Source organism: Brachycentrus maculatus, unplaced genomic scaffold (assembly GCF_059751285.1).
Source record: "Brachycentrus maculatus isolate JH-2025_06_01 unplaced genomic scaffold, ASM5975128v1 h1tg000134l, whole genome shotgun sequence".
NCBI lineage: Eukaryota > Metazoa > Arthropoda > Insecta > Trichoptera > Brachycentridae > Brachycentrus > Brachycentrus maculatus.
Genome location: NW_028280887.1, coordinates 1,602,250 through 1,627,928, shown reverse-complemented (window position 1 = coordinate 1,627,928; position 25,679 = coordinate 1,602,250). Strand labels below are relative to the sequence as shown.

General features: G+C 34.5%; 1 protein-coding gene across 1 annotated transcript in view; it reads right to left on the bottom strand.

The window, feature by feature from the left end:
* Positions 1-25,679, bottom strand: part of LOC148309293 (sialin) — an 85,042-nt gene that overhangs the window by 23,084 nt on the left and 36,279 nt on the right. The window contains exons 4-8 of the mRNA XM_088260399.1: positions 17,115-17,245; positions 12,511-12,713; positions 6,254-6,340; positions 5,585-5,715; positions 4,392-4,541 (exon numbers count right to left, since the gene is read on the bottom strand). Of these exons, the coding sequence (XP_088116525.1) occupies positions 4,392-4,541; positions 5,585-5,715; positions 6,254-6,340; positions 12,511-12,713; positions 17,115-17,245 (702 nt within the window). The remainder of the gene's footprint in view (positions 1-4,391; positions 4,542-5,584; positions 5,716-6,253; positions 6,341-12,510; positions 12,714-17,114; positions 17,246-25,679) is intronic.

Below are 25,679 nucleotides of genomic sequence, written 5' to 3'. Positions count from 1 at the left end.
CTATAAAGCAATAATAATTACAATATCAGGCTAATGCATAATTCGTTTGTTCATGAACGGCCCGATCTTACTGATCCGTTCAGAAACAGTGATTGAACGAACGGATCCGAATTTTAAGTGAATCTCGTTCACGAACGCTGATCCAGCTTACTTCCTGGCTAACTATTAATTACTGCAGTGCCACTAATCCGAACGTAAATCGTGCAGTGACGTGTTCGGATTAGGAAATCGTTCGATTGAAAGGAATTTTAAAAAAGGAAATTTCTGCTCATGAAAATGCTCTTTATTTTTATTTAGGTAATGAATGAATAATGAAAATAATTATCATTTTTACTTTAACTTGAAAAATGACATTTTATTTTGAACTAACAAACCCAAATAGTGTTTAAGGGCTAAATCACGCATTCCTCTTAAAACCATGAATTCCTCGGGGTTCTGGACGACTTCTTCAGCCCAGCTGATGGCTATGCTGAAAGCTTTCATGACTTCAGAGGGTGGATTTTTTTTTAATTGCCATAGTTCGGATTACAGCGCGCTTCGGATTACGAAGCGTTCGGATTAGCGAGCTGGCACTGTACTAACATCGCGCCGTTACACGACAGGAGTAAGCAGAGAAGGTGGTAACACCACACACCATTTTCATTCAGTCTGTTTCATCCTTCTTTCGACAACTCTGTGCTTCATTTCCCCATACATTTGGCTTTGACTATGAGTAAATGTCTGTCTCCGTGGTGTAATAGTTAGCGTGTTTAGCTACCATCTGGAAGTCCTGGATTCGATTCCCAGATGGGAGTGAAAATGAATATAAGTGATTTTACACTGTAATATTTATTCAATATTACCCTGGTCCCTGAACTACAGGTAAGTAACGATCAAAATAACACTGCGTCAACACGATGCAGTGCCCTATGCACCATTGGGTCCGGATAAGGGTTAGAAGAAGAAGAAAGCCATATTTATCTATAGTCGTGGCTAACGAAATTGGAATTGACAACCAGGAGTTCAGAATTTATGCAGATTATAAATATTTACTGGTGACTTACATTAGCATCGCTATCACACTGATATGGAATATATTACACGGAAATTATTCCGACGAAACGAATAACTTCCGAGAATACAGTGTCAGCGAAAAAAACTTGTTATTTTATTTATTAATATTATATATTTTTAATTCGACTGTTAGCTCAGTTGGTTAGCGCTATTGGTTAAATGTTGGAGGTCCCGAGTTCGATTCCCAGGTAGGTTAATATAAAAACATATGCATATGTGAATTTTCACATTATTAAGAAATATTTCGTAGTCGTACAGGAGAAAGAGACCAACTAACAAAACGTAAAATGTTCAGGAGGGCCATTTAACCGTTTTTACACCTTTGTCATCAATGCTGTTAGTCATTTTTAACACGTTGGTATATTATACTTTCAAGTTTAAAATCGCTTTGAGATTTTTCCAGGTCAACATTAAGCTAGTAAGATGTCAAATAGTCAATAACCTTCCCTTCCCGGTGTTGTGTACCTAGTACACATTGCTTCTAATAACCATAATATCTCTATAAATATAATACATACAAGGCTAAGATTTTAGGTATTCCTCCATAATATGTTAACGCATTGATTTTAAAAAAATGTTAATAATAATCAGGATTTATCGGGTACATCGGAGGTATTATACATATAAACAGTGCGTGAAGAGTGTGCGGAGACCACGACACTATATTCGCATCTCACTCTTGCATACATGCACTGTGTAAGCGTGAGGAGCTCAAAGCTCAATGTTCTCTAGCTAGCGACCAGTAGCTCTTGAGCTCCCGACAAGAGCGGACCTATGCTTGTTTCGTGAGCGCTGTCAGATGGTTTTTTAATGTTTTCGGCAAATAAATCTAAATTATTATAATTTTTTACTTCATTTATAATTAATTAAGGGGATTAGCTATGAATGTCCGTATTTTTCCAATTTTTAATTGCGCAGTGACTACCCAACACCGGGACGCGCGTTTTATAAAATGCCGGAAGGGAAAGGTTAATCACGTTTTCGTAAAAAATGCACTTGATCATTTTCTCCTGTATGAAGTCGATTTGTTATTATAAAGTACCGCCACTGTTGGAATTTTCAATGGGCAATTGCATTATGTAAATAGAAGCAGTTTTCCTTAATGGTCGCATTGGAAGCGCCCGTTAGCGCTGGCAAATACCGAATAAAGACTCGAATGTGTTCTGTCAACTCTGTCGAATCACTCCAGCTTTAGTAATGGCTTCCACTACACAGTTTCATTTACGATTTCGTCAACAGTTACAGAGGAAAATCAACCGCTGGTGTAATGTAATGTACTGAAATGGAAGCCAGTCTATGAAAACGCTGAAAATCTAAACTTTCATACGTTTTCGGGCAACAATACTAATGTGCAAAGGCAAATAGCCGCAAATTAAAAACAGTAGTATCTCAATAAACGAGTTTAAAGTTAACTTAAAATCTTGCTTTTTGTCAACACTTGTCGCTCACTCCTTTCAACAACGTCATATATCAAAAATCGTCAATTTTCAGTTGTGCGTGTTTTCGGAATGCCCAAAAAATGTACCATACCTCAGCAAAAGCGGCATATTTTTGACTTAATATTTACCCGCTACAGGGCAGAAAGTGTTGTTTTTGCATTTTGAAGAAAAGGTATTGTTTAAGTATTTTTTTAAATATACAAAATATTTTTCAAATGGAGAAAAAACAGTAAGGTTTTACCTAAGAAGATCTGTTGCATAGTAAAAAGTTCAATAAGTGGCTTGATATTTATTTTTTATACATTTTATAATATTTTTAAACGTTGAAAACGATCTCCTGAAAAAGTAAGTTGGGTCAGTAACCAAGATTCGGCTGAAACTGGGATCCGGTCACTCAAACAACCCAAATGAACGGGTCGCTAAGATCCGATAGTTCACGAACGAACCGCGTCTAATTCTGATCGGCCTTGCATATGTAGGTTACTCACAAATTAAAACGGCTATGATAATGCAGAGAAACCCGTCTAGCAACGGTAAGGAAGCGATGCTAATAATTGTTTACGACTATTTTACGAGCAGTAGAGAATTTCCGTTAATCTACATTAGAACAATACTTCCGCATTTTGTGCGACGTCATCGATTGTCAACAAACACAATAACACATTACAAACGATAAACCCATACACGAAAGAACGCTTAAGGCCCAGTAATATTTTCTTTCTAAATCCAGGTAACATTCGACGAAATTGATTTTTTTACTTAAAACAACGTCCTTATGTTTAAAAAAAAGTTTTTCTCCGAGCTAAAATGGTTTTACAACATTTTGGATGTGTAACGGTGTGTAAAAACCTTGTTCACAAACCTGGGTTTCTCCACTTACAACCAAAAATGTCTTGACGAAATATATAATTTTTACAACATTTTAAGTGTGTCCAAATACTTGTTCACAAATCGGAATTATCTACAATTATACGAGTTATTTGCTATATTATTTTTTTGATATTTCAACAAAGATGAAGAAGAATATGGAAGTCTGGGCATTTACGGGGCTTACGACCGTCATAGGCTGGTTTAATCGCACCATAGATGTCTCTAGTGAAATTCTAGTACTTTAAGTACAATGTTTCGAAATTGGATCATATATATAGAACTTCCAAGAATTTGAGCAGTGTGGTGGTCAATCTTGGGTAGAATTGGTGAATGTTACACGTGTGTAAAGTGATTACACTTAAACCAGGCTATGACAGTCATAAGCCCCGTAAATGCCCATACTTCCATATTCTTCTTCATCTATGTTGAGATGTCAAAAAATAATGAGAATAAGGTTTTATTAGGGCTCATATCGCTCACTCCTTTCAACAACGTCATATTTCAAAAAACTTGATTTTTCAGGAGATCGTTTAAAAAGTTAAAAAATAAAATAAAACGTATTAAAAATAAATATCAAGCCACTTATTAAATTTTTACTGTGCAACAGATCTTTTTAAGTAAAACCTGAATGTTTTTTCTCCATTTGTAAAATATTTTGTATATTTAAAAAAATATTATAATTAAACAACACTTTTTTTTAAAAAAGCAAAAACAACACTTTCTGCCCTGTAGCGGGTTAATATTGAGTTAAAAATATGCCGCGTTTGCTGGGATATAGTACATTTTCTGGGCATTCCGAAAACATGCACAACTGAAAATTGACGACTTTTGATGTATGACGTCGTTGAAAGGAGTGAGCGATATGTGCTTAAACGGTACCATTCTGCCTTACCCACCCAAACTAAAAAAATGAGATTATATGAAATAAAATAATGGATATCGATCTTGACATACATTTGTTCATCCAGTACATGGTCCTCCATGGTGTTCCTAGAAGAAGTTGGCATCGAATTGAAGTGGATGACTTACCGATTTGATGTTGTAGTGAAGTATTGTCTTCATGTAGGTTGGGAGCTGGTTGACCACAGTGAAGTAGCCGAACACAGACATGCCGTGGGTGATGATGATAGCCCAGACGGGTCCAGAGGTGAGCATCTGTCTCCATGGGACGCTCTTGTTCTGCAGAAATATAAACCAGGAGTTGTTAGAAAAATAAAAATAAAAAAACAACCACGTTATGTTACTAAAAATATTTTATAATCAAAATGTAACTTTGTTTTAAAATTACTATAAAATTAGACTGATTTTAAAACAAAGTTAATTTTTAATTATAAAATTGAAAATCACAAAGTTAGTGCTTCAAATATAAATTATATGAAAATATTTTCTTTTATAAATTGAAGTTTTACTTCGTAAATACTACTATTTCTTAAAATCTATTGTAATACAAAGAACAAACAAATGTGCCAAAACGACGATCGAATGGTGAAATGAGAAAAAATGCAACCCCGAGATGAGCACTATCGATAAATAAATGAAAGAGATGTGGAACGATTGAACGAGGAAAGAACGGTAAAGCAAATATATAAGGCGGATGAAGCAGAAGAAGACCGAGGAAAACTTGACATGAGTACTTCAAGTACGCTAATACCAAGCACAAGAGCTCAGTCCCTTTTTTGGAGAGACACAGCGAAATTAAAATTATAAGATTGCCATATGTATAAATGTATAGAAATTATTTTTAAAAAATGTCTTCTTCTTCTTCTTAATATATTCTTAAAATCTTCTTATAATCGGCGGGTATATATGTCCGTATTTTGTCCGCCTCCGTAGTATAATGGTCAGCACGCTCGGCTACCGTTCTGGAAGTCCCGGGTTCGATTCCCAGGGGGGTTCAAATAAATATAAGTGATTTTTTCACTGTAATATTTATTCAATATTACCCTGGGCTAGTACCTAAAGCAGAGGGCTGATCACCTTTCCTTCATGTGTAAACGATCAAGATAACACTGCGTTTATATGAAGCAGTGCCCTATGCACCATTGGGGTGCGGATAAGGGTTTTTTTTATATATATGAGGAGATGCATGGGCGCGGGAAGGAGGCGAAGAATGCTTGCAAAGACCGATGGATGTGGCGTTCTGTTCTCTTTGCCTACTCTCGCGGGGAGTAGTCAAAGATGATGGTTAGTCAGTCAGTTGGTACTGTTGGTATTGTACTAACCGAATGGTTGGTAGTGTTTCCGATGGCCTTCTCGATGAACTCTCTCTCCTCAGTGGAGATGCGAGGGTGGTCAGCGGGAGAGTCGAATATCACAAGGAACCAGACGACAGACCAAATGAAGCCGATGATTCCTAGAAAAAAAACAATTCAAATGGAATATGTTATATATCAGAAAAATAGAACACAATGATCCAACAATTCAAATGGAATATGTTACGTACCAGTAAAATAGAACACAGTGATTCAAAAATTTAAATGGAATATGTTATAAACTAGCAAAATAGAACGTAACGATTAAACAATTTAAATAGAATTTAAATAGGTGTTATATACTTGTAAAATAGAACGTAATGATTTAACAATTTAAATGGAATATGCTATATACTAGTAAAATAGAACACAATGATTTAATCATTCAAATGGAATAAGTTATGTACCAGTAAAATAGTATTTATACCAAAGTTCAAATGGAATCTGTTATGTACCAGTAAAATAAAACCTAATGATACAATAATTTCAATGGAATATGTTATATACCAGTAAAATATAGCACAATGATAGAAGAACTAAAATGGAATATGTTATATACAAGTAAAATAGAACGTAATGATACAATTTAAATGGAATATGTTATATACCAGTAAAATAGAATACAAATGCGTTGCATACCAGTAAAATAGAAGACACTTTCCCAACCGATTGATGCGATCAGGAATCCACAGATTGGCATGGTGATAGCGGCACCCAACGATGACGCTGTAACAAGGATATACAATGAAAAATAATTTCAACTCTATGGTCAACTATTTGTCACCGAAAAAGTAGTACATACATGGAAAATCTTTTCGTTTAAAGCATAAATATAACTCCCAAATCAAAATATTGTGTCTAAATGTTTGTTCACACTCAAAATATTGTGAATAAAAAACTGGTCAAATTATACGAATATGTTTAAAATAAGAAATTAATTAAACTAAAACTCTAGTCTGGAGCAAATTGTTGCATAGAAGCAATACGTGGACTATCGGGCAGGCAGAACGGGGGTGGCTGGAGGCGTTTGAGATGTGGTGCTACAGGCGCATGTTGGAGATTCATCGGTCAACATCATTAATTTATAAACCAAGTCTTACCTGGTAAACACGAATATTTCTTAAAATCTATTGTGACATGTGTTTCGAAGCATTTCGCATTATTTTCAAACACCAGCGGAATGCATCGACCACGTGTCACAATAGATTGAAAGAAATATTGGTTTTAACCAAGTAAAACTTAAATTTAAAATTGATAGATATTACTACAAAATGACTACCGAATCAATTGATGAACAAATATTTTCAATATATCCAATATTGGTATGAGTTACAACGAAGGACCCTGCGGAACACCCGTACGAGTTATATGTTTTTAGATTTTTGACATACTTATCGCTCACTCTTTTCAACAACGTCATATATAAAAAAACATGATATTTCAGGAGATTCCATTTCCCACTAACATTTTAACCTTATTTACCTACCCTAACAAACTTGCACATAAAATAATTTGTTAATATCTTTAAATTAATTGTATAAATTTGTAAAGGTGTATGATAACTCACTAAAATAACTCAATAAACAAGCTAACATTACTAATCAAACTAACCCCACTAACAGGAACACTAACACTTGAAAGTCAAATGTAATAAGTATAAATAAAAAATAACTACACTGGCTAGAAGACTCAAGAAGGGTGAAAAGCCAATAAAAGAAGAAGAAGAAGATTTTTGACATCTCAACGTGAATGAAGAAGAATGTGGAAGTGTGGGCTAAACGTAAAACTAAAATTAAAAATGGATAATGTGACTCCCGAATCAATTTATTAACGTCCGATTAAAACACAAAACGAAATAATTAAACAGACAAATTATAATACAATACAAGTCTCGCTTATTCAACAGGTCTAAAGTCAACTCGTGTGAGATCAACTTAATGTTTAACCCTTCGTCACAGATCAACAGATGGGTCGACCATTTAAATGATGACAGGCTTCCACTTGACTTTTGCACACTGGATAAGAAAAAACCTAACATTCTCATATAATGTACCTCGCTGTGTTTATATAATCTATTTTAATTGATGTTGTATTGTACATACAAGTGTTGGTCCATTACTCATTGGATTGATCTAACAAGATGTCGTACTTCCTAGTTTGCATATAAACTTTAAACTCTATTGCATATTATTTTTCGACATCTCATCACAGATGAAGAAGAATATGGAAGGCTGGGCATTTACGGGGCTAACGACCATCATAGGCTGGTTTAATCGCACCATAGATGATGTTTAAGTGATCACTTTACACACACACGTTTGAACATTCACCAATTCTACCCATTATTGACAACTACACTACTCAAATTCTTGGAAGTTCTTTATATATGAACCAATTTCGAAACGTTGTTCTTGAATCACTAGAACTTCACTAGAGATATCTATCGGTGAGATAGAAAGAAGCTTTTTATTGAGCAGAAACCCTTATATTAGTATGTGAGGTCCGAATCCTGGATCACATACATGAGAAACGACAGATTTAAAAAAAATATATTATTTTCTTAAAATAAAAAATATATATAAGTATAGCCCGCAACTCAATTTTCTTTAAACCCAGGTAACATTTAAAGTAATTGAATTTTTCGCTTAAAACACCGTTTTTGTATTGAAAAATAAACAGTTTTTCTTCGAAATAAATATATGGTTTTGAAATGAAAAGAGTTATTGAAAGGTAAGGAGTTAAACACAGTTTAAAAAAAATCAATACATATTCTAAAAAAATCGCATTCCAATGTATATTCTAGTGGTTGTCAATTATAGATAGAATTGGTAAACGTTACACGATAATTTATAATAATTTATTAAATAATATATTGTTTCAAAATTCTTCACCTTTGCTTTCCATTTTTCCTTTGTTTTCAAACTCCGTCCCTTGACTAACCCCTTCCGCTTACTTTCCCCTCTCCTTATTTATAAGACAATTTTATAGTTTATATTTTAGTTATTATACAGACCTGAATGATGGAAGTTTAACTTCTGAAACATGTAGTCTATAATAAAACTCAAGTGGTAAAAAACAAGTGTTTTCTTTAATCATTGTAAATGTTACACGTGTGTAAAGAGTCATCACTTAAACCAGCCTATGGCGGTCGTAAGCCCTGTAAATGTCCAGATTTCCATATTCTTTTTCATCTATGTTGAGATGTCTAAAAAGAATACATGGATTAGAGTTTAAAGTTCATACGCAGACTAGGAAGAAAGACGTCTTGTAAGATGAATCGGATTGATGAGGCGTTTTATTCTATCTGCCTGCACCTGCGGGGAAGAGGAGTGTTGCTTGGTGAGTTGTTTAAGAATTCCCGCCATGTCTTTTGTATTTCCTGATCGATCCGACCAATGTGCCGTTCCGAAAGACGAAAAAAGAGGGTGACTAAACCCCAAAATGTACCCCAAAACTGAAAGTATACACTGAAAAGCGATCGATACAATCTCTCCCCCAAGCGTGAATTCAATGAAGGGCAGTAACTACAGGGTGGCGCAAAAAGAATCACCCTATCGGAGGATGTTATAATTTTTGCAAATGGCGTCTTACGTCGATCATATTTGACATTTCGCTCACTCCTTTCAAGAACGTCATAAATCAAAATTTGTCAATTTTCAGTTATGCATATTTTCGGAATGCCCAGAAAATGTACTATATCCCAGCAAAAGAGGCATATTTTTAACTTAATATTTACCCGCTACAGGGCAGAAAGTGTTGTTTTTGCATTTTGAGGAAAAGCCATTGTTTAATTATTTTTTTAAATATACTAAATATTTTTCAAATGGAGAAAAAACCTTCAAGTTTAACCTAAAAAGACCTGTTGCACAGTAAAAAGTTCAATAAGTGGCTTGATATTTATTTTTAAAACATTGTGTTATATTTTTAATCTTTAAAAACGTTCTCCTGAAAAATCAAGTTTTTTGATTTATGACGTTCTTGAAAGGAGTGAGCGATTTGTGACCTAGACAGCTGCGGTATACAGAAAAATCAATAAAAAGGGCACAAATGTGTATCAACAACACTGGCGGCAGCCACTTGACACATTTCATATTTTTTAGTCAACAGAAAAAATTGTAAAGGTCAAAATAAAGATTTCCATTAGTCATTTTTTTTATTATTAATTAAAAAAGTAATTTTAAAACCAAAATTGGGTGATTAATTTTGCGCCACTCTAAATCTGTTTGTATGCTGCAGCTGTCTAATTTACAAATATCACATATGATTTAGGTATGACGCCATTTGCAAAAAGCATAACGTCTTCCAATAGCGCGATTAATTTTGCGGTATCTTGAACCTGTTTGTATACTGCAGCTGTCTAGTTTACAAATGTCACATATGATTGAGGTATGATGCCATTTGCAAAAAACATAACGTCTTCCAATAGCGTGATTAATTTTGCGCCACCTGAATCTGTTTGTATACTGCAGCTGTCTAGTTAACAAGTGTCACATATTCTTGATGTATGACGCTATTTGCAAAAATTATAACATCTTCCTATAGGGTGATCAATTTTGCGACACCTTGAATCTGTTTGTATACTGCAGCTGTCTAGATAATAAATGTCACATATCGCTCACTCCTTTCAAGAACGTAGTATATCAAAAAACTTGATTTTTCAGGAGAACGTTTTTAAAGTTTAAAAATATAGTACAATGTATTAAAAATAAATATCTAGCCACTAATTGAACTTTTTACTGTACAACAGATCTTTTTAGGTAAAACCTGAAGGTTTTTTCTCCATTTGAAAAATATTAAGTATATTTTAAAAAATAATAAAACAATACCTTTTTTTCAAAATGCAAAAACAACACTTTCTGCCCTGTAGCGGGTAAATATTATGTTTAAAATATGCCTCTTTTGCTGGGATATAGTACATTTTCTGGGAATACCGAAAACACGCACAACTGAAAATCGACGATTTTTGGTTTATGACGTTCTTGAAAGGGGTGAGCGATATGATTGAGGCATGATGCCGTTTGCAAAAAATATAACATCTTCCGATAAGGTGATTAATTTTGCGACACCTTGAATCTGTTTGTATACTGCAGCTGTCTTGATAATAAATGTCACATATGATTGAGGTATGATGCCGTTTGCAAAAAAATATAACATCTTCCGATAGGGTAATTAATTTTGCGCCACCCTGTACTAACGACACAAGAAGTGTATTCCCGCCTCTGCTTACACGAGCAACACGTTTCCTGAACGGAGCATTCTTCGTTAATTGTCGCAATTAATCTGACTTTGAAATATCAACAAAAAACTCAAGTAAACAATACCATTATCAACGATTTCTTAAGTAACATCAATTAATATTTTCACATCACACAAAGACTGAATGAAGGTCTAATGAAATGTATACAGACACTTTAACGATAAAGACAAATTAAAGGAAAATAACACTTCCAAATTGACTCACAAGACACAATGTTGTATAACATATTTTGTTGATATTTAATATTATCATTCAGAAATGTCATAAATTTCGAAAACTCATAAATTTGTGTTACTATTCTATCTTCACTCATTATTTTTCATCAACACATCGCTCACTCCTTTCAACAACGTCATATATCAAAAATCGTAATTTTTCATTCGTGCATGTTTTCGAAATGCCCAGAAGATGTGCTATATCCCGGCAAAAACGGCATGTTTTTAATTTAATATTTACCCGCTCTGTGCTGCCCTGTGGCAGAAAGTGTTGTTTTTGCATTTTGAAGAAAATGTATTGTTTAATTATTTTTTTAAATATACTAAATATTTTTCAAATGGAGAAGAAACCTTCAGGTTTTACCTAAAAAGATCTGCTGCACAGTTAAAAGTTCAATAAGTGGCTTGATATTTATTTTTAATACATTTCATTGTATTCTTAAACTTTAAAAACGTTCTCCTGAAAAATCAAGTTTTTTTTATATACCTATGACGTTGTTGAAAGGTGTGAGCGATATAATAAAACGAGCATTAGACCACTTTTGAGCTTATTAATGTAAACACGACCAGTTTCGAGAACTACACGACTTTAGGTTTTGTATGTAGTCGATATGTGAAAAAAACGTTATTTCTCTGGAACCAATGGACCAAATGATACCAAATTCGACATACCATATGTTAGTCTGGCCTTAATAGGTTGTTGCAATTTTAAGCCCATGACTCTGACAACAAGTAAGAAGCTAAAGATGGTCCTGTTATATAAAATTTTAACAATTTTTTGGGCAGCCCTGATCTCCTAAATCAAATGAAGCTTAGCGTGCGTCAAAGAGGTACTAGGCAAAACTCTATATTCGCAGTATTTTTACATAATGCATGCCATGTTCTCTCCGATTCCGCGGCTTCATATGTTATAAAGTATAGATTTATTTAATATATTATTATCGACCGTGAAGTCTGTACTTTCTCAGCATTTCTTCTCATGTTATGATGGATAAATTTAAGCGTTTTATTTCACTCTCTCTCGCTGCTCGCTGATAGTGTGTGAAGGAGACGTGTTATTTACCAGTGCTTACTATTTGTTATTTTATTATTATTTTATGTCTAAGACTTTTTATTTCTCTATTAGTGTGTTCATTAGTTTATTTTTATATTAGACACTGTATATATGTATTATGTTAAAGGCATTAGTCGTTCAATAAATAAATAAATAAAATAAAAAGAAATGCAAAGAAACTCAAATGCACACAGCGATCCATGGAATGATCCATGTTTGCCTTAGACCTCAAAAAATATGGTCCGACGACATAGCCGCTGTGGGGGGTGAAAACAGTGAAGGACAGAAGACTGAAGAAGAAGAAAGACCCCTGAGGGTAAGCAGCGTCATAGTCAGTAAGTTAGATGGCTAGTTATATAGAATGGCTCACCCATCATGTTGGACATGAACTTGGACCTGTCCATGGGCGGGATCCAGCGCGCCGCCATGGGGTGGATGGCCGGCCAGGTGGCCCCCAGCATGAAGCCCAGGACGACCCTCAGCACCAGCACGGCCATGTGGGAGAGGTACGCTGCGGCGGGGGTCAGCAGCGTCACCAGACTGGACACCAGCATCGAGTAGCCAAACACTCGCCTGGGGAAAAGAAACATATCGTTGTCATACGGGAGAAAGTGACCAAGTGCATTGTTTTACAAAAACGTGATCATTGACTATTTGATATCTTACTAGCTTAATATTGCATATATAAGTATAATATATTGACATGGTAAAAGTTACTAACTGCATTTGGTGTTTAAGTGCAAAAGTGACTTAAATGGCCCTTCTGAACATTTTACGTTTTGGTAGTTGGTCACTTTCTCCTATACGACTACGATATCTTAATTAAGGTAGAACTCCAATCATCCCAACTCCGACTATCCGAATTGCTGACTATTTTTATTTTATTATGGTTTTGCAGCTTTTCTGGCTTCGGAACATTCGAGAATAGACCGGGATCAGAGATGTGGAAGACCTGTTTCGTGCTGCCCAGGACAGACAAGGTTTCTTACATGTTCTGTCGGGGAACCCTTAGGTTAGGTTAGGTGAAGGGTGGTATTGTTTGTATGTTGTAGTAGTGATTGTCCTGACGAAGAGACGGGTACGTCTCGAAACCGGTAGACATAAAAATCTCGGTGAGTGGTTATTTACTAATATTACTAACATTTTTGTAAAAAAAATAAATAAGTAAAAATGACTAACCACAAAGTAAACGCTTTAAATATTAATAATATTGAGAATATAAGAAGATAGGTGTCTCTATAGATGTCGTTGGGTCGTAGAATGCTAGCATTCCATGGACCGATATGGTCACCAACGCAAATGTGCTCCAAAGAGCAAAAGCAGGGAGACAGTTGCTGCCTGATATCAAGGTCCGGAAGGTGGCCTATCTGGGGCGTGCGCTAAGAGGAAAGAAGTACTTGCTTTTGCTAACTAACTAACTAACTAACCATCACACCACTTCCCCGCAGGGGTAGGTAGAGAGAATAGAACGCCACACCACTCTGTCTTTGCAAACATTCTTCGCCTCTTCCACGTTCATGCATCTCCTCATACATACCCGCCGATTATTACGACTCCTAACCTGACCACTTTCAAGTATTTGGCATACCTGATCGTGCCATGTTTTTCTCGGTCTTCCTCTGCTACTTTTTCCAATTACTATCGCCTCATCAATTTGTTTTACCGTTCTTACCTCAGTTATTCATACGAGCTATTGCACCTACTCATAAAAGGCTGAACAGTCCAACAAAGCGATACTTGTGCTGAATTGCAAAAAGTGAAGGTACGACGATGACGGATCAAAATCGTGACGTAACAACTATTATGGAAGAGACATAAAATGTCTAAAATGAGACAAATTGATATTTACAAATCTGCATTCAGTACGAATGCCGTTTCGGTTCAAAATTTGAATAATCCATTCCAGTCCTCATACATATTTGAATATGTATGATTGATTTGTGACGCAAAGTTGTGTTAATTTATGTGTGACATATAGTTTTGAGTGTTTCGATTATTGCATTCCATTGTTTTTACAACGTGAATATGAAATGCGCATATTTACCAATGTAGGTACTATCGATAACCTTTCCGTCGTGGAAATTATTAAATTCATTAATCAATCTGCAAAAACTACAAAAACTTCAATGATGTAGCTATGAAATTGGATAATAATTTTACATATCGCTCACTCCTTTCAAGAACGTCATAAATAAAAAACTTGATTTTTCAGAAGAACGTTTTTAAAGTTTTAAAATAGAACACAACGTACTAAAAATAAATATCAAGCCACTTACTGAACTTTTTACTGTGCATCAGATCTTTTTAGGTAAAACCTGAAGGTTTTTTCTCCATTTTGAAATATTTAATATATTTAAAAAAATAATTAAGCAATACCTTTTCTTCAAAATGCAAAAACAACACTTTCTGTCCTGTAGCGGGTAAATATGAAATTAAAAATATGCCGCTTTCGCTGGGATATAGTACATTTCCTGGGCATTCCGAAAACATGCACAACTCAAAATTGACGATTTTTGATATAAGTATGACGTTGTTGAAAGGAGTGAGCGATATGACATTGGATAATAATTTTATAACACACAATTTTCCGATTGACCTCGCGTATCGGAGGAAGTTTCCTTAATATTAATAATGTAGCTAATTTGAAGACAATTGATTTGATAGGTATCCCATCAGATACCTGGGACCCAGTTCCATCAGTACAAACTTGGTTACGAAAATGTAACCACACAGCTCGGCTGTCCAAATTTAAAACACAGTAAGGGACATTTTTTTGTAGTATGTTTTTTTTTGCATTTTTGGACTAAGTAGAGTCTACTTAGTCCATAAATGAAAAAAAAACCTACTACAAAAAAAAATGTACCTTACTGTGTTTTAAATTTGGAGAGCCGAGCTGATGACACTAGGATTAAAAAAGGAAAATCAAAGCACGTAGACGACAACCAAAAGGCAATTTGGAATTGTTTAAATAAAATTGACTGAATTACTTTTTAGTTATTTTCTTTTGTGTACTCTGTTCTTTATTATGATTTTTTTGTTACACTTTGTTACAGAGCTTTTATGTATATTTTGATTTATGTTCTACAATATTGTTTTTTTTTTACAAAATACATATTTAAATAATACAAAATAGTTGGTAAATATACAATACATTTTAAATATAACGTTTCTACCTCTCTAATAATGTAGATACTTGTGTTTAGAGAGGGAGTTCGTTTTTTGAAATAAGGAAGGAATGCAAAGCTGAGATAATGCTTACATTATCGATAAAATTAAGAAAGGTGTGTTGAGATGGTTTGGACATGTAGAACGAATGAGTGAGGAAAGAACGGTAAAACAAATTTATGAGGCGAATGTTAGCGGGAAAGAAGCAGAGGAAGACCGAGAAAAACATGGCACGATCAGGTATGCCAAATACTTGAAAGTGGTCAGGTTAGGAGTCGTAACAATCGGCGGGTATGTATGAGGAGATGTATGAACGTGGAAGAGGCGAAGAATGTTTGCAAGGACAGAGTGGTGTGGCGCTCTATTCTCTCTGCCTACCCCTGCGGAGAAGCGGCGTGATGGTTAGTTAGATAGTTTTTTTTAAACAAATTAAATTTAAATTAAAATAAAAATAAACAAAGTAAATTAAAAATTAAAAAAAATATATTGTTCGGTGTGGAGTCTAGGTAGGCGTGTCTTATATGTTACATTACTTTTAATTAGATTTTAAATCTGTACTTACTAAAGGGTCCGCCAAATAACTTTTTTTTTTTGAAAATGCTATAAAAAAAAAACTAACTAGCTTCGGCTGTGTGGCACGTAGCGCCGTCCTGTTGAAACCAAATGTTGCCAATATCCTCCTCTTCAATTTTTGTGAACAAAAATCCGTTCAACATGGCCCGATAACGATCGCCATTGACTGTAACGGCCACTCCTTGCTCATTTTCAAAGAAAAATGGCCCAATTATGCCTCTGGACCAAAATCCGCACCAAACAGTGACTCGTTTTGGGTGTACCGGCTTTTCAATGTATGCGTGCGGGTTTTCTGTGCCCCAAATACGACAATTTTGCTTGTTTACATACCCGCCAAGATCAAAATGAGCTTCATCCGAAAAGATGATTTTTTTGGCAAAATCGGCATCTTCTGTAAGTCGATCGCAGGCCCACTCAGCGAAGCGAAAACGCATTGGATGGTCAGTTGGCTTCAACTCCTGAACCAATTGGACTTTGTATGGCGTCATACCAAGGTCTTTATGCAAAATTCGTCTCAATGATGTCTCCGAAATGTTCAATTGTTGAGAACGACGGTGAATTGATGTTGATGGCGCTTCACGCACACTTTCTGCCACAACATCGATATTCTCGGGTGTACGCACTGTTTTTGGCTTTTCACGCTTTGGTTTATCGATGAGGATGCCAGTTTCTTTCACTTTTTTCACAAGATAACGAACATACGGAGCTGACGGTGCTTCTCTTCTTCCAAAAACCGTACGCAATTTTCGCACACATTCTGCAACATTACCATGATTTTCAAAGTAATGTCGCAATATTTTCCAGCGTTGTTCAAGCGTATACACAACCATATTCGCTCAGCGGAAGGATAAAACTAATTATCTGTCAAATCAGACATGAGCTAAGTGTTACCATTCACGAAATAAGCACTAGTTGAAAAAAAAAACTTTAGATGGCGGACCCTATATTATAATTGGAGCATTCTCAGTTGTAATGTGAATGTTCTGTTTATGTGCAGAATAAAAAATAAAAATAAAATGAATAAATGTAAAAAATATTATAAAGGGGGGGGGGGGTTAGGGGTACTACCTAAAGGGTAAACCGTTTGAAAATTTTGAACCCCATCACTGACTTTAATATAATATTTTTTTGGAGTGAAATAGGCTGTGGGTTATTCCAGTCACTGGCCGCATCTGACCTTAGCGTGGAGTCGAAGAGTTGCCCACTATGATAAGGATGAAAAGCCACAGTACTAACTTGCCGCCGAAGACCTCAGCCATCCGTCCACCAGGTATCTCCGTGAGGATATAGCCCCAGAAGAAGCAGCCGAGGAGCAGGTTCTGCTCGTACGCATCCCACTGGAAGCGGGTCTGGTGTATGCTGCTCTCCTGTCAACAAAAACACCAACAAATCAGGATATAATGTGGAAATGAAGCACGCAGTTGGCAAAAGAAGGATGAAAGTAGACTAAATGCTGTCGAAGTGCTTTCTCTATAGACGAATGTGAGGCAAAACGTTGTATGATAGATCAGTGTTCAGCAAACATTTGCTATTCATTCTATTCGAGATTCATGATATTTGTAGGAGTAGTGTGGTTGTCAACCATGGGTAGAATGGTGAATGTTGTATGTTTGTAAAGTGATCACTTAACCAGCCCAAGACAGGTTACAAGCCCCGTAAATACGTTTATATTTTTCGTCTATAAAATTCATAAAAAGAATTCCAACGAGGCGAATACCCAGATTCGTGAACAAGTATTTGAACACACTCAAAATGTTGAATCATAAATGCCTCGTTAGGTTTAAACGTTAATGGTGATAAATTATGGAAAACTACAAAGTAAGTAACAATTCACTGAATACATTGTAAATATTTGTTTGTACATTAATGTGACCTTACAATACTGACAAACTAATTGTCTACAACATAATACGAGTATACTATACATATGGTACAATATATATTTTTTTATTTAGTAGAAAAATTAATCAAAAAAAATTGGATGAATAATTTTGCACCATCTTAAATCTGTAGCTATCTAGTTTACAAATCGATCACTCCTTTCAACAACGTCGTTTATAAAAAAAACGTAAATTTTCAGGTGTGCATGTTTTCGGAATGCCCAGAAAATGTACTATATCCCAGCAAAAGCGGCATATTTTTAACTTAATATTTACTTAATACCGCTATAGGGCAGAAAGTGCTGATTTTGCATTTTGAAGAAGAGGTATTGTTTTTTTTTTTTTTTGTAAATATACTAAATATTTTTCAAAAGACATAAAAACCTTCGGGTTTTACCTAAAAAGATCTGTTGCACAGTAAAAAGTTCAATAAGTGGCTTCATATTTATTTTTAATACGTTGTATTATATTTTAAAACTTTAAAAACGTTATCTTGAAAAATCAAGTTTTTTGATATATGACGTTGTTGAAAGGAGTGAGCGAAATGTCAAATATGATTGTCGTACGACGCCATTCGCAAAAATCGTAACATCCTCCGATAGGATGATTAGTTTTGCGCCACTCTGTATAATACGTTCGAGTCCCTTGAAGATGATATGTAGCTAATAATAGCGAATTAAAGTCGTCGGAGATCAATCGTCGTCGTTTGATAAATCCAGTGTCTACGTCATGAGGCATTTCAGCAAAATATTGTACCAAGTGGTCAGATTCTGCGGTGCCGGCTGATAAGAAAAATATCCGACACATTTGCGGTATAGAGGTTCATTTATTTATGTCATGATATTCATTATTACAATAATATGCCCCCACCGAGCTTTCTCGTGCCGAAGGCACATTATACAACATTTATTTATAAAATTATATAAATAATAAAACCCTTACCGCACCCCAATGGTGCATAGGGCACTGCTTCATATAAACGCAGTGTTATCTCGATCGATTACACATGAAGGAAAGGTGATCAGCCCTCCACTTCAGGTACCAGTCCAGTGTAATATTGAATAAATATTAGAGTGAAAAAATCACTTATATTTATTGAACCCCCCTGGGAATCGAACCCGGGACCTCCAGAACGGTAGGCGAGCATGCTGACCATTACACTACGGAGGCGGACAAAAATATAAAATTATAATGAAAGAAAATTGTTTGTGCAATCAAATACGTCATGGCCGAATGATACAACCTATTTCAGATCTACCCACCTCCATCGTCCATTTATGAATAGCTCTTTTATACTAAGTTTCGTTATTCAATGACTTTGTGGATAATGGAAGCAGGTTGTACAACTAAAATGCACAATAATCAAAGTTATGGTTTCGTTTGATGTTTCTGCTGTGTATAGAAGTGCTTTCTTGTGTTATGTGAAAGCAATTCTTAAAAATCGCTCACTCCTATCAAGAACGTCATAAATCAAAAAACTTGATTGTTCTGGAGAACGTTTTTAAAGTTTAAAAATATAATACAATGTATTAAAAATAAATATCAAGCCACTGATTGAACTTTTTACTGTGCAACAGATATTTTTAGGTAAAACCTGAAGGTTTTGTCTCCATTTGAAATATATTTAGTATACTAATAAATAATTATATTTAGTATACTAAACTGCAAAAAAACACTGCCCTGTAGCGGGTGAATATTAAGTTTAAAATATGCCGCTTTTGCTGGGATATAGTACATTTTCTGGGCATTCCGAAAACATGCACAGCTGAAAATTGACGATTTTTGACATATGACGTTCTTGAAAGGAGTGAGAGATATGTAAGGATTGTTTTAGCATATATCGCTCACTCCTTTCAAGAACGTCATAAATAAAAAAAAACTTGATTTCTCAGGAGAACGTTTTTAAAGTTTTAAAATATAATACAATATATCAAAAATAAATATCAAGCCACGTATCGAACTTTTTACTGTGCAACAGATCTTTTTAGGTAAAACCTGAAGGTTTTTTTTCCATTTGAAAATTATTTTGTATATTTACAAAAATAATTAAACAATACCTTTTCTTCAAAATGCAAAAACAACACTTTCTGCCCTGTAGCGGGTAAATATTAAGTCAAAAATATGCCGCTTTTGCTGGGATATAGTACATTTTCTGGGCATTTCGGAAACATGCACAGCTGAAAATTGACGATTTTTGATTTATGATGTTCTTGAAAGGAGTGAGCGATATGTAAGGATTGTTTTAGCATATATGTAGTTGCTTGACTGTCGTTAGTTGTAATTCATTGAATATTTCCTCTATGCAAGTCCGTCTCGGAACTTTAAATATTATTATGTTTTCAATTTTGATTTTTGGGCAACAATAACACTTTTTAATATTAACTTAAACTAATCTAACCTAACCCAACTAATAATCCTATACTGTAGGATAGACTGACATAAGGCAGTAATTTTTTACCAATTCTTTTGTATTTAGTATGTTACGAATGGTTTAAAGATGTAAGAGGGTTCTCTCCAGATTTTTTTTTTTCAAGTATTTTCAGTTTACAAATCTCATTTAAAGTTTTTGTTTATTTAAATATTTAATACTGTCTACTTTTGTTGATCTAAACCGCTACTGTAGGTATTACAATAATGATTATGGATTTTTATGTTCACATTAAGACAATATTTTTATTTAAATATCTTTTTGACCATGCTTTTTTGGTTTATAGGTGGATTTTTGAGAATTGAACCTTCCATTTGTTCCAAACTCCACAAACCGTGTTTTTCTTATTTTCGCAACATTTCGAGGAGCAGAGGAAAACCAAGGAAAACTTGGCCCGATCAAGTAGTTTAAGCACTTGAAGAGGTCAGATCAGGAGTTTGAACAATCGGCGAGTATGTATGACGAGATACCGGCACGTGGAAGAGGCGAAGGATGTTTGTAAAGACAGGTTGGTGCGTTGGGAAGCGACGTGATTGTTAGTTAGTTAGTTACTGAAACGTAAATGTCTTCCTTGCACAGATACGGATTATATGTTTTTGTAATATTTTGTGAATCATTTAGGCAGAATTCTTACTGGAACACCACATCAATCTGCAAGCAATCTTCGCCTCTTCCACGTTTATGCATCTCCTCATACATACCCGCAGATTAGTAGTGGTTAGTTTCTTGTACATCATCAATAACTGCCGAGATGGTCGTCTCATTTCGTAGAAACCATACTTGTAGTTTATTGAACTGTTGGCCTGTTTCAAGGTCAGCGATTGCATGGCTGCAGTGTTACGCAAGTGTTGCAACACCAAGTACTGGACACCATAGGCAATGCATAGCCCCGTACCAACTCCCTAAGACAGGGATAACGAACCTTTTTGAACCTGAGTGTCAAAAAAATCAATATAATAACATGTCGCGTGCCACATCCCATGGAAATAAAATACATCAAATTTTTGTGTAACTTTAGATTTTTAATGTAAACAAATCATTGATACGTCGAAAAAAAATATAGCACTTATTAAAGGCAAAATAAAAAGTAGACTTAATATAATGTAGAACCCTTAAAGAGATTTAAGGGTTCTACATTCTCGTACATTTGATTAAGTCTATTTTTTATTTATCTCTTATATTTTGCCATTAATAAGTACTTAATTATTTTTTCGATGTATTATTGTTACTTTTACATTAAACATTTGAAGTTACGCAAACATTTGATGTACTTTTCTCTCTCAAAAACTCAACAGTAATGACTTCATTATTGTTGAGATTTTTGTTATTGGATGCTAGATGCCAATTGTTTATATCGGGTTCATAGCTGGTAACTTTTAATAGAATACAAGCAGAAGTTCTTTCCTCTGTAAGTTAAAAAAAAAGCTTTGTATGACCACTTTTATTTTTTTCTCTTCATTCGCGTGCCATGCAAAAACGTCTCGCGTGTCATAGGTTCGCCATCCCTGACCTAGAAGAAACACGTATACTGTGTACTTACTAGCTATAAGGTTTTACTACCAACCTTATCGAAGTTGTGGTCAACAGATGATCTACCGACAGGAAATCGTCGAAATATGGCAGGGGTTATGGCATATTTTGTGGAAATAACGCGATTTTACCATTGGGTTAAAAATATTGATTTTGAGTGTGGCTACTACTGGTCACTGGGCGGTTTAAGTGATCACTTTATACGCTGTGATAGACTGAATTACAGGCGTATGAAATCAATTTCATTCTAGAGAGATTTCAGGCGGGTTAATCGATAGCCCGCAACTTTATTTTCTTTGAAGCCAGGTAACATTTGACGTTATTGAATTTTTTGCTTAAAATACCGTTTTTGTATTGAAAATTTTTTTTTCTTAAAAATAACATATATGTTTTTGAAAAGAAAAGAGTTATTGAAATCCAAGGAGTTAAAAAAAATGGTAAAATATTTTTTTAATGTTTTCTAAAAAAAGTCAAATTCCATTACATATTCTAAGTAAAATTGTGCGCGTGCAACACATCTCACTCCTCGCACACACTCCCACCCCCCCCCCCCACTCACCTCATATTTGTATAATAGAAATGGTAGTGTAGTGGTAAACAAACAATCCACACTTCTACTATTACAGCTCTATAAACCATAAACAATAAACCATATGACGTCATAAAACGTTCGTTGACGGAAATTTGATGACGTATGCGAACGCACGTTTTTCGTTATATAAAAATATCTAAAGTTTAAACCTTCATATCTCCCTTACTTCTCTACAGATTTCAATAAGAATGCTACCGATAGTCTTGTGATTTTTCATATTAATTTATTAGCCAATAATCACACATCGTCATATTTATCCATGGTTACTTTTCAATTTAAAAAATTAAGAATTTGAAATTATAATTTTTTGATATCATGATTTAAATTATTTTTAACATCTCATCAAAGATGAAGAAGAATATGTAAGTCTGGGCATTTACGGGGCTGACGACCGTCATAGGCTGGTTTAAGTGATCACTTTACACACCTGTAACATTTACCAATTCTACCCATTATTGACAACCACACTACTCAAATTCTTGGAAGTTCTGTATATATGAACCAATTTAGAAACCTTGTTCTTGAATCACTAGAACTTCACTAGAGACATCTATTGGTGAGATGTAAAGAAGCTTTTTATTAAGCAGAAACTCTTATATTAGTATGTGAGGTCCGAATCCTGGATTATAATCACACACATGAGAAACGCCAGAAAATATCATTTTCATTTTTATTATTTAAGCTTATAATTTGACCAGACAATTTATTTACAACATTTTGAGTGGGTCCAAATACTTGTTCACAAATAATATGAAAATAACTCCTGTAATTGGAGATAATCCAGATTTTAGTGATCACTTAAACCAGCCTATGACGGTCGTCAGCCCCGTAAATGCCCAGACTTCCATATTCTTCTTCATCTTTGATGAGATTTGGACACACTCAAAATGTTGTATCATGATTTATCATCTTTAAAAATTACTCAGATAGATCAACTTAGCTAAACAGGATGTAATAAAATCCAACGTGAATTTAATTATCGTGACAACAGTGTAAAACATATGGTTTTAAATGAAAATATATTACCCTTGAAAACATGACCTATACCTAGATAATAAAAATAATATTTTTTCGACCTTGTTCTCTTTCTACATAAATTCAGCCATAAATACCGATATCCTTCAGCCCAAATTCTAGTTACATCAATGTAAAATCAATTATCCAATTCCTTGTAAAGCTTGAACTAGTAAAATCCTTAAATAATTCAAATGAATTTGGATAATTCAAGTAGCGCCATTTTCGTAAAATGCTACCTCAAGGGCGCTTCACTGTGAATCTTTGTTGTTCATCCTTGGCTTGAATTTAGAATGATTCAACACAACATCAATTCTCAAAACGCTAAAACTGTATTAAAAATATGAAACAATATGAAAAAAATTGTATATACTACTGGGTGGCACAAAATTAATTACGCTATCGGAAAATGTTACAATTTTTGCAAATGGAGTCGTATGCCAATCATATTTGACATTTCGCTCACTCCTTTCAAGAACGTCATAAATCAAAAATCTTCAATTTTCAGTTGTGCATGTCTTTGGAATGCCCAGAAAATGTACTATATCCCAGCAAAAGAGCCATATTTTTAACTTAATATTTACCCGCTACAGGGCAGAAAGTGTTGTTTTTGCATTTTGAAGAAAATGTATTGTTTAATCATTTTTTTAAATACACTAAATATTTTTCAAATGGAGAAAAAACCTTCAGGTTTTACCTCAAAAGATCTGTTGCAAAGTGAAAAGTTCAGTAAGTGGCTTGATATTTATTTTTAATACATTGTATTATATCTTTAAAGTTTAAAAACGTTATCCTGAAAAGTCAAGTATTTTGATTTATAACGTTCTTGAAAGGAGTGAGCGATTTGTGAACTAGACAGCTGCAGAATACAAACAAATTTAGGGTGGTGTAAAATTAATAAACCAATTTTGTTTTTGAATAACGTTTTTTTATTATACTATGTAACAAATACGCGCCTGAAGCGTTCGCCACACCCAATGTGTTAAACGCATATTTAAGAGCGCGTTTTAAAAATACTCCAGAAGTACCTAATTAAACTTACCTCTGACTCATTACACGAATTTTCATTCTATTCTAGAATGATTCTGATACTCGAATGTACGAACCCGATAAACACGTGGTCTTTATAAAATATAAAAATATAATATACGTCACAAAACAAAATTTTCTTAGATTATTTACAGATGAGACAGATTTAAGCTCCTTTTTCTTGTAGTACAGCCTCGCTAGCTTTTTACTTTTTCATCTTTTTTATGTTTTTAAGTTTGTAATTTTATTTTTTTTTAAATGTTTTCTTAGAGTCAAGTATTTTTTATTAACACTATTATTCTAGTTCTACTTATAAAACCTACTAATACCCTTATACCCTATTTTTTTTTAAACCCTTATCCGCACCCAATGGTGTATAGGGCACTGCGTCATATAAACGCAGTGTTATCTTGATCGTTTACACATGAAGGAAAGGTGATCAGCCTTCCGCTTCAGGTACCAGTCCAGGGTAATATTGAATAAATATTACAGTGAAAAAATCACTTATATTTATTTTACCCCCCTTGGGAATCGAACCCGAGACCTCCAGAACGGTAGCCGAGCGTGCTGACCATTACACTACGGAGGCGGACAATATACCCTATACCATGACTAAATTATATTGTATACTTACACACAGGCCATGCCTTTGTGGGATCTTTATTTGTATTCATTTTCATATTTTATTCATATTTTTTTTGTATTTGAATTTATGTTATGTAATGCAAAAGAATTAAAAATAAAGAACAAAAAAAGTACTTTATTTAGAAGTTACATATCTGGGCCACCTTCAAAATATTCACCTTCCTGACGCACACACTTATCCCAACGGTGTTTCCACTTTTGGGAACAGTCCTGGAACGCTTCTTTGTAATGTTCTTCAGCTCGGCTGTCCAAATTCAAAACACAGTAAGGGACATTTTTTGTAGTACGTCTTTTTTTTGCATTTTTGGACTAAATAGATTCTACTTGGTCCAAAAATGCAAAAAAAAAACGTACTACGAAAAAAATGTTCCTTACTGTGTTTTAAGTTTGGACAGCTGAGCTCCTTCGTCGCATTTGCCTTAATCTCGGGAATCGTCTCAAACATTCTTCCTTTTAAAGGTCTTTTGAGTTTGGGGAACGAGAAGAAGTCAGAAAGAGCGAAATCAGGTGAGTAAGGTGGGTGGAGAAGAAAAGTCATCGAGTATTCGGCCAAAAACTCACAAGTTCTGGATAGTCTACAAAATCATAGCATCCGTTTCATTTTCAATTAAAAAAAATATGACCATGTTTCACCTTCTCGCACGGAACTAAAATGGCTTCCTTTCAACCAGCGCAGCGCATAA